Below are 14,465 nucleotides of genomic sequence, written 5' to 3'. Positions count from 1 at the left end.
AGGAAGTGCCATGTATCAACTGGCTGGTTTATTTATTAGAGTTTGGGGCAGAGGGTGTTCATTTCAGTCTACTCTGTCTTTAGGACTCAGGATGAGCAAGCATTTTTCACAGTTATGATACTCTTCTTACTGCACTTTTGTACTTATGGACAGATCAGATTGGCATTTGTTATGCATATCTTTTGCAGTCTTGAAACTAGACTACTACAGTATATTCCATCTTGGGCTGCCTTTGATCATTCAGAAGTTCCAGCTTATACAAAATATAGGACTAGTTTTCTGAAGGGAGGTGGTCATTCTTAGCACATTGCCAGTGCCTCCATCTGCTGGCTATTTATTAGCTACGGAGCATAACTGAAGGTGATTGGTTTGACCTATAAAGCAATAATGGCTTGTGTCCTACATAGTTCAGAAACTCCTAAGCCCAAACACTGTATTGACGATCAGCAGTGTGCTCCCTCTTGACTGTACCAGTGATGTGCCAAGCTAGAGCAGCGATGGCACAAAGAACAGGATTCTCAGTTCTGTGCTTCCTCTTCAAGATGTTCCAAAGTCTGAACCTAATCATTTTGTGAACACAGTAAAGCCTTCTTGTTAGGGCTGCTGCTTCAATATCTAGAGTTGAGCTAGTATGAGTTATTATTGTTTTAGTATATAGTATTCTGTATTTTTATTTTGGCATGATCCAGACAAAGTAAAGTACTTTTAATTCCTATTGATTTCAATGGAAGAGTTAAATTTTTCTCACTTGAAATCAGTGGGAATTAAGTGATTAGTTTTGTCTGGATTGTGCCCTTTATTTGTAGTGTTTTATTCCTCATATAAAATAGAGATTCTTCAGAGCCTTCATTTTCTGGAGGAATTTGGTCAAGTAATAGGAGGATAGGAGGAATCGAATAAGGGGTCTCTAATTAATCTATTTTTATTTTATTTGTTAAATTTATACACCGCTCAACTGGCAAACACCCTCAAGGCGGTTTACAATTTAAACGCCCCCCAAAACAACAATAATAAAATAGCAAAAGAAAAAATACAACTATAAAGATATCAAGGTAATATAATATTTAAAACATTATATACTATTTAAAACATTAAAATATTTTAAAATTAAAAACATTTAAAAGCCAGCAGTAAAATAAATAATCAGAGCAAATTACTACTTAGCGTGTCAAGCCTTCGATGAAAGAGGAGTAGTTAACCCTTCACTGTCTGCTCCGCTCCCCACTGACCAAAAGGACACTTCACTTCACGGTCTGACCACCTTTCCATTCCCTTTTGAGGAACCATCATTTGTGTCTGAAGCTGTGGAAAGTGAGGAGGAAAATTCTTTATTTAGAATAAATACAGCTAAATGTCAGTGTTTTTTTTTTTCTTTCTGTTCTGATGTTTGTTTGTTTTGGCATTCTTTGTTGCCTCAGGTGAATTTTCTGCCTCCGACAGCTCCCTCACAGATATCCAGGAGCAGAGAAGACAGCCCATGCCAGACCCAGGCCTCATGCCCCTGCCCGATTCTGCTTCTGACTTAGACTGGTCAAACTTGGTAGATGCTGCCAAAGCCTTTGAGGGTAGGCATTTGCAATTCATTACTTGAGTAGCTCTACGCCCCCTCACTGAAGAGTTTTTAATCTGCTATTTCTGTCACTGCATAGTGTTTCAGCTCTGAAACCCACATGCTTCTTCAGTCTCAGTGGGATTCCTAACAGAAGGGGTGGGCAACATGCGGCCACCCGTGCCCCCAGTAAAGCCTCTGCCACCTCCACTTCCCCCCATGCCCCCCAAAAGAGTATATGTACGTGCGTCCGTGTGATTTATTTTGTTTTATTAACCAAACAATGGCATTCAGAGCACTATGGCATGCTAAAAAGGTCAAATCCAGCTTGTTTGCAAGCTAGATTTGACCCTTTTAGGATTCTACAGCTTTCAAGTCGCACAGAATTATATGTAGGTATTCAAAGAAATAACAAAACAAACATTATTACATGACATCTATAGGTTGATGTTCACCTGATAATTTATGTTCTTTGATTCAAGGAAGCAAAAAACATTAAGTGTTGAGGACTAAATCAAATGTTAACCTGACAAAGGATACTCTCCACATATTGGTGGAGATGATATGCACTCTTCCTCCCCAACCACCAGCAGCACATGTATGAGGTAACATGTGACCTGATAGCAGCCTTGATTTGCTCAAGCATACTTCACCCCACTGCACCTTTTCCCCTTTTTGTGTGGGCAAATTTGGTCTGCATATCTGCTATCTTAACTGGATTACACTATCTGGCCTTGCTTGTGGAATCAGGTTACACTCATGTGACTCAAAAGCAAGGTAGCAAAAAAGCAGCCGTGTATCCATTACCTCTACACACAGGATAGATCTTGGACTCCCAGACCCTGATTCCAGTGTTCTGTTGGAGAGTTCTTTCTCAATTTCTTTTTAATTTTGCCATGGGAATAATTGTGATCATATTTGCACAGTAATAGGAGACCTCTTCCACACAGTCTTACGCTAGATTTCCAGGAATTTTAGTCTACTATTATAGAACTTAGCATTCCATTACTAGTTATAGTTGCCTATATCCATGCATTAATTTAAAGCATTTTGCCTGATTTTTAGCCAAAAGTTACATAGTTCTTATAATAACCAGCTGGAATGGAAGCAGTCTAGGGAGTGGAGGTTTCTCACCAGAGCCGATGGAGGGGCCCTGCTTCCCATTTGTCACTGTGCTGCAGCCTAGGGTGCCTCTTGTGTACTACTAGCTATTTTTCCTGGAATCGAAGAAAAAAGAGGGAAGGCAGTCCATCCGTAAAATCTGGAAGGTTCATTTGTTTATGTTAGTTAAAAGAAGGACGCCTCACTGCTGAATATTATTGCTCCTGCAGAAGAAGGGATTAATTCTCCAAAATGAGTTGAGCTGTGATTTACTATTTTAAATAATCATTTCACCAGCACTGGAGACATGTCTTCCCCTCTTTTTTCTTCAGTTATCAGGTCCTGCCTTCTCCACCCCCACCCCACCCCACCCCCACTTGTTTTCCCTGGGATGCCATAGCAAGAGCTGCTATCGCATCCACAGTTTACATTAGGTATTGTCACAAATTCAGTACTTGGTTTTCTTACAGGAAAGTTTATCCTTACCATCTTCGTCGGCTTGCCTTTCTTCTCACAAAAGAAGGCCCTCTTCTCCTTCTCCAAGAGGAAAAATAATTCTGTTGTGGCATGTGTGTTCGTGTGTCTGACTTTATCTTTCTCTCCAGTCCAGCGAGCCTCATTTTTTGCCACTAGTGATGAAAACCACAGACCTGTCAGTGTTGCTTCCAGTAGTGATCAGGCTGAAGACCAGCTTCCTGCACAGATAAAGCCTTACACTGGGTAAGTTAAATGCTGAGAAATCATGTTTTTGAATGTCAGGGCAGAGTGAGGAGACTTTGCTATGCAGTAGGCTTTGTAAATTATAGAAGTTTAAGATACATATACTGTTACTAATGGAAAACTGAAAAACGTGGATTCAGCATAAGGAAGCAGAGTTCACTACACATTTCTGGAAGTTTATTCTAGGTGATAGATTTGGGACACTGTCCAAGGATGTGATACTCATAATTTTGAGGAACTATTTTGTAGTTAAAGGAAGAGAGATGTGTATTCTGGAAGAACTTTCTTTCTGTATCTTTAAATGTATATCCCACCTTTTTTTCCTCTTGCAAAGAACTGAATGCAGTTTAAATGGTCCTCCTCCTCTCTTTTTCATCCTCACAACAACCCTGTGAGGTAGGTTAGGCTGAGAGTCAGTGACTTGCCGAAAGTCACCCAGGGAGCTTTATGGCAGAGTGGGGACACAGTTGTTGATGCTTTGGTGAACTGTGGCATGCCAGCTGGCATTTTGCATATTCAGCCCCCAACCAGGGGTTATTGTGTTGTCTGATCCCAGCCACCATGGGTTATATGAGGGTTAAACAACCCTTGAATAACCCTACACAGACACAGTGGCTGGATTTGGACGACATAACAATCCCTTGTCAGGGCTGAATATGCAAAATGCCATCCAGCATGCACCACAGCTCACAGTGGCTTAAACAACCCATGGTGGGCTGTTTGATTGTGTGAACCAGGTCACTATCTAAAACAAAGAGCATACAGTTGCTTTAGAACCCTAGAACAAATTCACTCTTGAGTTGAATATTAAAAGGAATATTAGAAATACCTAATCTGCTTCTGTCAAATTCCAGGTCCTTCTAAAACTTCATACAGCTATTCTGAAACACAGGCCCACTATGGGCCTAACACTTGCATGTGGTTAGCACTAGCATTGAATTGTCTCCTTAAACCAGATTAAGATCCCACATATTAAAGTAAAGTTTCTGTTCAGTTTACTGAACTTACGTTCTGCCATCAGGATATAGAAGGACAGGTGAAAATGACTGGAGTTGAACAGAGTTCAACAGAGTTGAAGAAGTTGCCTTAACCATGTTTATTTCAATGTAGATTGAAAGGGTTAAAGGATTAGATAAAAACCATGGAGACATTAAGTGGCTGTCAACTATGATAGCTAAATAGAACCTTCATGGTCAGAGCAGTATAATTCTAAATCAAGTGGGAAAGGGGGCCTCTCCCTTTTTTGCATTTACCTCTGAAACTTGGTTCCTGAGGACAAACAACTAGGAAGCCCTGCTTGGAGGCTTCCCAGCTGCATCTGACTGGCCAGTATTGGACCCAGAATGCTGGATTAGATGGACCTTTGGTCTCATTCAGCAGGGCTCTTTGATTCTTACTGATTTGCACAATCTTTCTCATGGTTTACATATGCAAACATAACACTGAACTCTGGTTAAAGAAAACAAACCATTGGTTATGCCTGCATATGGCCATAGAGAAAATAAGCATTTAGAGAAGCTTGCAACTCAGTGTCTGTCTCCTCCTTCCTGCAGTAAAGAGTCTCCTCCTTCTCTTGCTTCTAAAGTGAGCCAGCTGGAAGGTATGCTGAGAATGCTGCAGGAAGATTTAAAGAAGGTAAATATATCTACTAAAAGAAATGTTTCTGTTTGAATGCTAGTTTATACTAATGTCACCATGAACCCTGACTTTTAACATTCCCATGCTGTATTTTGAAACCTTGGCCTCTCACCAGTCCAAGGTTTTTTTTTTAATCCAAGGCTTACCCCTCCCCACCAATGTATAGATACGAGATGAAACTAGAAAATGTACTTTCTAACAGGCAAACAAGACATGATGCTAAACACATCACTTGAAGTGCCACAGTTTTTTATTATTCATAGCTGCTGTGGGGGAAGTAATTTTTGTCAGGACCATGTGATGAAGAGTTCAACTTTTTCTTTTTCACTGTGGTAGCAACTATTAGGGCTAATGGTGGTGGTGCTGGGGGGATTAATTTTCAACAGGACTACCGTCGGGGAAGAAAAGATTAAACCCCTCCCTGTATGCAACAGTGCCAATGAAAATTGTGGGGAGCAGTGGCAGCTATGAATAATTTAAAAGGCGTACACAAAACAGCACCTAAAGTAACATGTTTCGTGTTTTGTCTAGTCTGGCCCTAAGTCTGAAAATGTTGCATTCTATGGATGGCTGATGAGGATCTTTCTTTGCACTGGCCAAAGAGTTTCCCATGTAGTGGAGCGAAAGCTCAGTCCAACTCTTTTCAGTTGGATCACTTGGCAAGTTAGCTCCTGCAGTAGGCTTTAGCAGAAGCCTTTGTTTTATAGAGGAAAACCAAGCAGATTTATTGACAGATCCCAGCAGGATATGTGTTTCAAGGATATAGGGAGAAGGAGACTTGGTAGACTGGAGCATTCTAAGGCCTCCTGTGAGGCCTTGGCAAGGCACTTTGCAGATAAAATTGATCAGATTAGGTGTGTTACTCTGCACGCTGTGGATACAGTTAGTGAGCAAGAGGCGGCCTGTGGCAAACCGGTTTTGTGGGATCGGTTCCAGCTTCTTCCTCCTGATGAAGTGGACAAGGTGTTTTCATCTGTAAGGCCGACCACCTGCTTACTTGATCCTTGCCCATCTTGGCTCATTATGGGCTGCAGAGAGAGACTGGGTGAGGGGATCAGGGCGGTGGTGAACGCCTCCCTTGAGGAGGGAATGATGCCATCAGCCCTCAAGGAGGCAGTGATAAGACCGCTCTTAAAGAAGCCCTCCTTGGATCCTCAAGTTCTGAACAACTTTCGCCCAGTCTCAAATCTGCCATTTTGGGGCAAGGTGATTGAGCGGGTGGTGGCGATGCAGTTGAAGGCACACTTGGAAGAAACTGATTATCTAGACCCATTTCAGTCAGGCTTCAGGCTTGGGCATGGGACAGAAACGGCCTTGGTCGCCTTGGTAGATGAGATGAGGAGGGCTCTGGATAGGGGTGAATGCTCCTTCCTTGTTCTCCTCGACCTCTCAGCGGCTTTTGATACCGTTGACCACGGTATCCTCCTGGACCGCCTGGAGGGGTTGGGCATTGGAGACACTGTATTGCGGTGGTTCCAGTCCTTCCTCTCTGGCAGGTACCAGAGGGTAGCGCTGGGAGAGGAGGTTTCGGACCCGTGGCCACTCACTTGTGGGGTGCCACAGGGTTCCATCCTCTCCCCAATGCTATTTAACATCTGTGTGAAGCTGGGGGCTGTCATCAGGAGGTTTGGGGTGTGGTGTCATCAATATGCAGATGACACGCAGCTTTACCTCTCATTCAAATCTTCACCAAGGTTGGCCGTAGAATCCCTGTCCAAATGTCTGGAGACGGTGAGTGGCTGGATGGGGAGGAATAAGCTGAAGCTGAACAAGACAAGACCGAGGTACTTTTGGTGGGAGACAAGAGGAGGCTGTGGGATGTTGACCTGTTGTTGAATAGGGTACGGCTACCCTTGAAAGACCAGGTCTGCAGCCTGGGGGTCATTTTGGACTCCCAGCTGCCCATGGAGGCTCTGGTGTCAGCTGGGAGCCAGACAGCGCTGTATCAACTCCATCTGATACGGCGGCTGCGCCCCTTCCTTCCCGACCATCTGCTCCCATCAGTAGTACATGCCCTGGTCTCCTCTCGTTTAGACTACTGTAATGCGCTCTACGTGGGGTTACCTTTGAAGACGGTTCGGAAGCTGCAGCTGGTACAGAACGCGGCGGCTCGCCTGATTAAAGGCAGCCACCGGCGAGATCACATCACTCCAGTACTGAAGGAGTTGCATTGGTTACCAGTTGTTTTCCGGGCCAAATTCAAGGTGTTGGTTTTGACCTTTAAAACCCTATATGGTTCCGGCCCAGCCTATCTTAAGGAGCACCTCCAGCAGCACCAGACAGGCCACTTAACAAGATCAGCCTCGGATGGCCTTCTCTCTGTCCCATCAGCCAGGACAGCTAGACTGGTGGGGATGAGGGAGAGGGCCTTTTCTGTGGTGGCCCCCACTCTGTGGAACTCCCTCCCTAGGGAACTCCGCCATGCCCCCTCTTTAATGAGCTTCCGTCATGCATTAAAAACGTGGTTGTTCAGGCAGGCATTTGAGGTGGGTTAGGGTATTTTAGAAAATGTTTTTACTGTAGAATTTTATTGTTTTAAACTGTTTTATTGTATGTTGTACATCGCCCAGAGTGGCTGGGTGACCAGCCAGATGGGCGATTAATACATTTAATAATAATAATAATAATAATAATAATAATAATAATAATAATGGACAGAAATGTCATCATGTAACCCAAAACACTGAGATTTCTTTAAACTGGGTACACATGTCATAACATTTCAAATAATAATAAATTAGAGAGAGCGAAGTCAGGGCAGCTTGGAAAGATCGCCTTTTTGATAAAGATCTGGCCTGGTAATTATGATAGGGTGTGTGACGTAAAATCCACACATGAGTTGTTGCGTTTTCTTCATTCCCCAGGAAAAAGAAGACAAAGCCAATCTTCAGGCCGAAGTGCAGCATTTGCGGGAAGACAATTTACGGTTACAAGAAGAATCCCAGAATGCTTCTGAGAAACTGAAGAAATTCACCGAATGGGTTTTCAACACAATTGATATGAGCTAAGAATAGCACACATGAAACAAACACATTGGCAACAAAAAAATCTGTAGTGGGACTTAGCTTTAATACCACCCTAATCATGATCTTTGAAGGCCAAGTCAGAGCACTTTCACATGTTTCATACGGTTTTTTGCATCTCTGCAAGCACCCAGAATTATTGCAGATCAATAATCATTGTCTGCCTTTTGTAGAAAAAAAGCAAAAAGTAATTTTAAAGAAAATAAAAGTTTAACTGCTAAAATGTGAATGTCTTTATTTTTTTGCACATTCTCTTTACCTGTCCAGTACAAAATAACTCGGAGAGTGGACCAGAATAACTGTCCATCTGCCTCTGTTTATTTCTATTCACTCCTTTGTATCAGTTTCAGATTAATCTGCTTTATTCTTGCTGCTTTGGCAAATATTACAACTTCTAAAAAACAAGGTAGTTGTTTATTTTGTTGCTTCCTTTCTATTGTTTCCACAGGCAAGAGGATGTGAACTATGTTTTGCATATCTCCTTAATGACTCTCATTTGGTCATCTTTAGAGCTATCTCCACATAGGTTGTATAGAACCATAGGCTCATAGAGTGAGTAAGTGTGTCTGTGTGTACACACGTATGTGTGTGTATGCAGTATAGCCAGCAGAGACTTCAGCCATGGGTATGACAAGTTACCCAGTTTTATTTTTGCTCAGCTTTTTGAATTTTTGTCACCTTCCTATGGAAGTGCAAGGGCTTTCAGCTATGTAAGGGACAGACATCACAAATTTGGTGTGCTAGATGGGTATCCTTTCTCAGGATGCTTGAGAGAAAAGAATATTCACAACTGTTGCAACAACTGCCCTCTGCCTCTTCCTACCTAGGGAACTTCCTGCCATCAGTCTCTTTCTGATGGCATAATATATTTGAACTTCCTTAAATACTGACAGCCCCAGTCCTCCTGAGCCAGCTATTGTGTAATTATATCTATCAGTGGCTCATTCCTCTGCAGCTATCAGAGCACTGTAAGCGAGCCATTGGGCTGTGTTCCTCTGTCTTCCTACCAGAAAATCCTCTTTCCAGTACCTTGCTTTCATCCAAAGCTTACACTGCCTTCACTAGCTATACAAGACTCATTGGATGCTACAAACAGGAAGCCAGAATGGTCCCTGCCCAATTCTTATTCCACCATGGTAGCATAACACAAGCTAACACAAGCATAGGCAGTGTCCTTGTTCCTTGCCTGGCAATCAACCAATAGCTACTGCAGTACTGGGTTCCACCAATGGCCATGTGACCGATATTTGCTGAAACTCACAGACTGCGTAACGTTGTATGACAGTGTTACGTGTGCCTGAATGCCATTTACTTCACTGGAATTCGCATTTTATAACCTTGTGCTTATCCACATTCTTCCCCAGGTATTCTCTCTTAGCATCCCTACATGTAACAAAAGTTAGATGCAAATCAACAGTTATGTTTTTTGTTTTTGTTTTTTGCTCTTTTTGGCAGGTGTTGGGCGTAAGTAATTCTTTAACAGTTTTCCTATCAGTACTTCAAGTGAAAAGACAATTGGCTATTATTAAAGTGATCAAAGTCATCCCTTTACTTTATAGAATCAGGGTAAGGAAGACTTCAGTTTTCTTACTCTTAAATCTCTGATGTGTTGGATTTTCCAGTAAAACGGACTAATATGAAATGTGTGTGTGCTGGGAGGCTAACTTGTTATAAAATGTCACATCTGCCGGAATAAACTCTTAAGTCCTGGGGGGGGGGGGGGGGGGGATGTGTGTGCTGCAGCCTGCCTGAGCATTGTTTCAAGTGGCATGTGGTAAATCTAGTTGTGACCGCTGCTGCATGCAACCAGGATATTCTTCCCTATCCATTGCCACATCGAACAGTAACAATCCATGTCTGTCCATTTCATGAACCCTCCTTTTGTTCCCTGTGCTCCAGGCACCTTTCACTACTGGAAATTTTCTTAACCACTGCCATTGAGTCTTCGTAGTCTTTTATATGCATTTTCATAACTTTTAACTGTACGAACCCACATGGTTTGCTTTGACCTAGAGCTTCATTTGTGGTGATTATCCCATTGAGATGTATTTCTGATAACTGGCCATGGAAGAGGATTGGTTTGAAAGTATTTCTGGAGTGCTTTTGCAGAAAGCTGGAATGTCTTAGGCTCCCCCCTCCCAACTTGTATGAAGGAGATCCATATAATAATGCCTGATGTAATTTGTGAATGGGAAATATTGCTAACATCTCTAAGCATCCTGACTTATTTTTTCTCTTTAGTTTTTTTTTTAACATTGGGACTTGGGGCAGACTATTTATTAGAGTTTTGCAACAGAGTTCTTGTATGAAGCCTCTAAAAGGCTACTTGTAAAAACAAAAATCTGACAATAAAATTCATTTTAAAGGCTCTTCTAGAAACAATATTCTGTTTGTTTTTATTCTTTGAGTTTTCTTTATTTGCTGGTTCCTTGCCATATCACCCTTGTCAGAATCCATCAATGCAAGAGTTAAACCTGTCAAGAGGTGTTGGGATTAAAAAAAAAGAAAAGGCATAATACTTCTACATGTGCCATTCTGTATGTTTTCTAGTCTCCCTCTTTTCATTGTAGCACATTCCTATCTATCTTGGGTAGGAAAAAATGGTTTAATTTTGGTTTTGCTTTAATTTCACCACACATGAGCACTTATCCCAGAGCATTAACAAGAAGCTGACATTGGCTGTCATGCAAAGTGGGCTGGGCTGCTTTTTCTGAGGTTAGATGAACCTGGACATTCGTTGAAAGGAGGTGGTTGTTTCCATATCAAAGATTGTATATTTTCTTGGCCACCAGAAGGCATATCACCTGACCGAAGACCTATGGAATCTGACACTGAGTGTGCTGTTCGTGCTTTCATCCAGGACAAAGGATAATTCTCTTTCCAATATGTTGGGTAGAGTACAGACCAAAGATCCCAGCTTCTTTCCTATGCATAAACGTGGCTTGATATCATGGTGCGCATTATACCATGTGTAAACCAGTGTTTTTTAGATGAGGCTGTCACCTGCTTAGAGAAATATTAGTCAACTGGATGGTTGATTTATTTAATTAGTCAATCAAATCTGCATAGACTTGCATATGGGCAAAATATCGTTCTAAAGCAACAAAAACTCCCTTTGTGTTTAAATATTTCAGACGTGTTTCAGCGGGTATCATCTATGGCCCAATCTATGCAGTGGCATCTTCTGATGCTGATACAGTTTAAAAGTGCATTTTCTTGAATTCGCATCTACTCCTCCCGTGGCACATGTAGCCAATTAATGCAGTGTACACTTGATATAAATCTTGCTTTTGTGAGGCAAATGTAATCTTAAACCACTTTAATTTGGCCCTGGAGGTGGAGTCTTGGGACATCAAGAAGTTTCCTTCCTTTTTTCTTTTTAACAACCATTGAACTTATACTCAGGCGCAATGGTGTGCAGAAATGAAGGTGGGTTTTTTTTAAGTCATCCCAAAAGCAACATGCTGACTTTCTCAGGAGTAAGCCTCATTGAAGAGAATGGTTTACTTCTGAGCAGCCATGTATATTGGTGTGTTTTCAGCTAGTTGTCCCTTGAGGCAAAGAAATAAAAAGGACAAAGGAGAGAATTGGGAAGGCTTGAAAAGATATTCCAAACTTTATTTTTTTTAAAGGCAGGGGGAGCTGGGAGGGGAAGCAGCATTGCATTCATTTTTCAGTTCACTGGCCAGGGCAGAGAATGAGAGTGGGAGAGAAGCCAGCAGAAGTGTGTGTGTGTGTGTGTGTGTGTGTGTGATTCACAGATTCACACCTTCCCAGGTACACATCAGCAAACACTATTAAAAACAAAACATCTTGGCGGAGGGTGAAGCTGAGAGGAGTTAACAGATTCCTGTTGGGTTCACCCTTCGCTGACACAACTTTCCATTCCTTCTTGCAGCACCACTCCCCCAGCCATCACTGAAGCCACAGAGTACTGCCGCAAGATTAGGACACGCAGAGTCTCCAAACGCAGGGAAGTTGCAGTAAGTGGGAAATCTTGTCACAAAAGGACTTTGCGAAAATGTGGGTTTTATGGCAAGAAAACCCGGGACTGATACAGATTGGGGGTAACGCCATGTGTGTGAGGTGCAATAGCACCAAAGTAAATTTACCATGTAGATTGGGCCTCTGAGACATTTTCCTTTGTCTCACAAGGAAGGACTGCTACTTTTTAAAGAATGCACTTGTTAACTGCAGCTTTTATAAGTACTTGTTTTAAAAAAAATAGTCTGCCTACTGATTAATCAAGGGCATCTTTTTAGTCAGGGCACAATCCTATGGGGATAGTCAGCCACCTCGGAGGCGGCTGACTGTCCAACGCAGGGCGGGTAGAGCACGGAAAGGATCCTCTCCTCCATCCTCTAGCTGCACTGGCTTTGCGGCTAGACAGCTGGTTTCAGCTGTCTAACCAGGATGCTTCAGAGCAAACGTGCGGGGAGGCCAGATAGTGCATAGGAAGTGTAATGGCGCTTCCACGGTCTCCCCCCCCCCAGGAATGCCCCCCTTTCACCCGCTCTGTGCTGTTCTTAGAAGCGCAAAGCCAGGGACAAACCGCACTGCCTACAAGGGGGCGGGGAGTCGGGTTTCTGGGAACTGAGCTGGGAGCCCTGGCTCCAAGCTCAGTTCCCAGAAACCAAAAGATCCTGTGGCCGTCCAGATGCTGTCTAGCAGCCATAGGATTACGCCCTTAATGTGTTTAATTGATTCAGTGTTGCAGCCCTAATTTCACAGTTCTTCCATTTTTATGCACTGGACAACTCCCTTACCTCTCTCTCCTCCCCTGGACACTGCAAAATCAGGGTCTCTCATAGGTTGGAGACACAAACTAAAGTCAATTCCAGAAAGACAGCCCAGATAAGGATCAGGTAGCAAGGCTGTGGGAGCAAAGAACTAGGGCCAGAAAACAAAGCAGGAACAGAGAGGGGCAAGGAATGGAATCTACAAGCTCTGCACAGCAGGTCCTTTTATTGTTGTATTTATTGTGTAAACAAGCCCTGGCGACAGGAAGTGTATACAGGGGCAAAAAAGGGCAGTCACTGATCACAGTGGGGAGGAATGGAGCAAGGCAAGGATTCAGTAAAGCAACCAGGATGCAGAAAGCTCAAGGAACAAGTTCTTAGCCCAGTTCCCGAAAGGCCTGTTATTCAACTCTGCCATTGGCTGTTGACCCTGACATGCAAGATGTTGTGCAGGTGGACCTCCACTTTACCCAGGAGTTGAACTTTGCTGGAGAGGTGAAGGTGGGACAGTCATAATATATTCTAGAACAGTCTCCCCGAACTTGGTGCCCTCCAGATGCTTTGAATTACAACTCCCAGCATTACTGACCATTATCCATGCTGGCTGGGGTCCAAAACATCCCCAGGTTGGGGAAGGGTGTACTAGAAGACCATGGCAAAGCTTAGCAATGTTAAGAGCTTGGTTGCAGGAAAAGATGTAGGCATCCTACCAGCCTATTCATATGCCCAAAGGGATCATTATTCTGGAGTAGGCCATAAAAAAGTTGCATTTACCTTTGGGGTTTCCGGACTGCCATTCCTATGTCTGCAAACAGCAGTCTGTCTGCTGGCATCTGAGAGTTTCCACATAAGAATGGAAGGTGATGGCTTTACCTCATGAGGGGTGAGAAGGCCACAGGTCGCCACCACTATGCTCCATTAGGTTGCATCAGTCTGGCAGATTATATTAAAGGTGAGAGAATATTGACCCCTAGGATTTCTCTTTATGAGCCCATCCAAACCAAAAGTACACACCTAGGGCAGTTCCAATGGTAGTCCTACCCAGACTAGGCCCATTCACTTTAATGGGTCTACTCTGTGTAGGAGTACCATTGGATAGTGCCCCTAGGTAGTGAGCAGGATCTCTTTCCTACTATTTAATGTATAGGTCAGAAGTGGGCTCGGTAGGTAAGAACAAAAAAATAAATGGATACATGTAAGTAAAAAAAAAAAATGTTGTAAAACAACGTTTGGAAGACAGCAGTTATTCGGACAGAACTGTGTTCATATTCTGTCTTTAGAACAACTCATAGCTTGTCCTCAGAAAATCTCTGCAAATCATAGCTGATTCAAATGCAGCTGCTTCATTGGTAACAATTTTATTATTGTCCTTCAGCAGAAGACGGATTCTGAGATCAACCAAGAATCATAATGAACCAGCTGAAGATTTATTTTCTCTTGCTGGGTCTAACTGCAAGGATTGCAGCTGAGCTGTGGTTGGTAGGACAGCCTTCTACAACTACAACTCTCATCATCTGCATCCCAGGAACACGTGGGCTGGTGGTGATGGGAGCTGTAGTCCAACCAGGTTGGGGAAGGCTATGTAGGCTTTCCGTCACCCTGTTGCGTTTTGTTATGTCTTAGACATCTCTTGAGAGAATGTGTTCAGCAACACGACCCAGGAAGAGTGGGGTGGCTTGTGAGCCTTATGTTCTC

At 43.0% G+C, this 14,465-nt stretch overlaps 1 protein-coding gene across 6 annotated transcripts in view; it reads left to right on the top strand.

The window, feature by feature from the left end:
* SIPA1L1 (signal induced proliferation associated 1 like 1) overlaps window positions 1–10,407 on the top strand; it is a 257,448-nt gene extending 247,041 nt beyond the window's left edge. For all 6 annotated transcript variants that reach the window (XM_084847797.1, XM_084847839.1, XM_084847824.1 and 3 more), the window contains 4 exons: window positions 1,419–1,565; window positions 3,256–3,370; window positions 4,924–5,005; window positions 7,873–10,407. In XM_084847797.1, the coding sequence (XP_084703923.1) occupies window positions 1,419–1,565; window positions 3,256–3,370; window positions 4,924–5,005; window positions 7,873–8,016 (488 nt within the window). In that variant the 3' untranslated portion in view covers window positions 8,017–10,407. The remainder of the gene's footprint in view (window positions 1–1,418; window positions 1,566–3,255; window positions 3,371–4,923; window positions 5,006–7,872) is intronic.
* Window positions 10,408–14,465: the final 4,058 nt, after the last annotated feature.

This window comes from Heloderma suspectum, chromosome 1 (assembly GCF_057233095.1).
Source record: "Heloderma suspectum isolate Gila_16-S chromosome 1, 16-S_ref, whole genome shotgun sequence".
Lineage (NCBI taxonomy): Eukaryota > Metazoa > Chordata > Lepidosauria > Squamata > Helodermatidae > Heloderma > Heloderma suspectum.
This window is presented reverse-complemented; position numbering and strand designations above follow the sequence as displayed.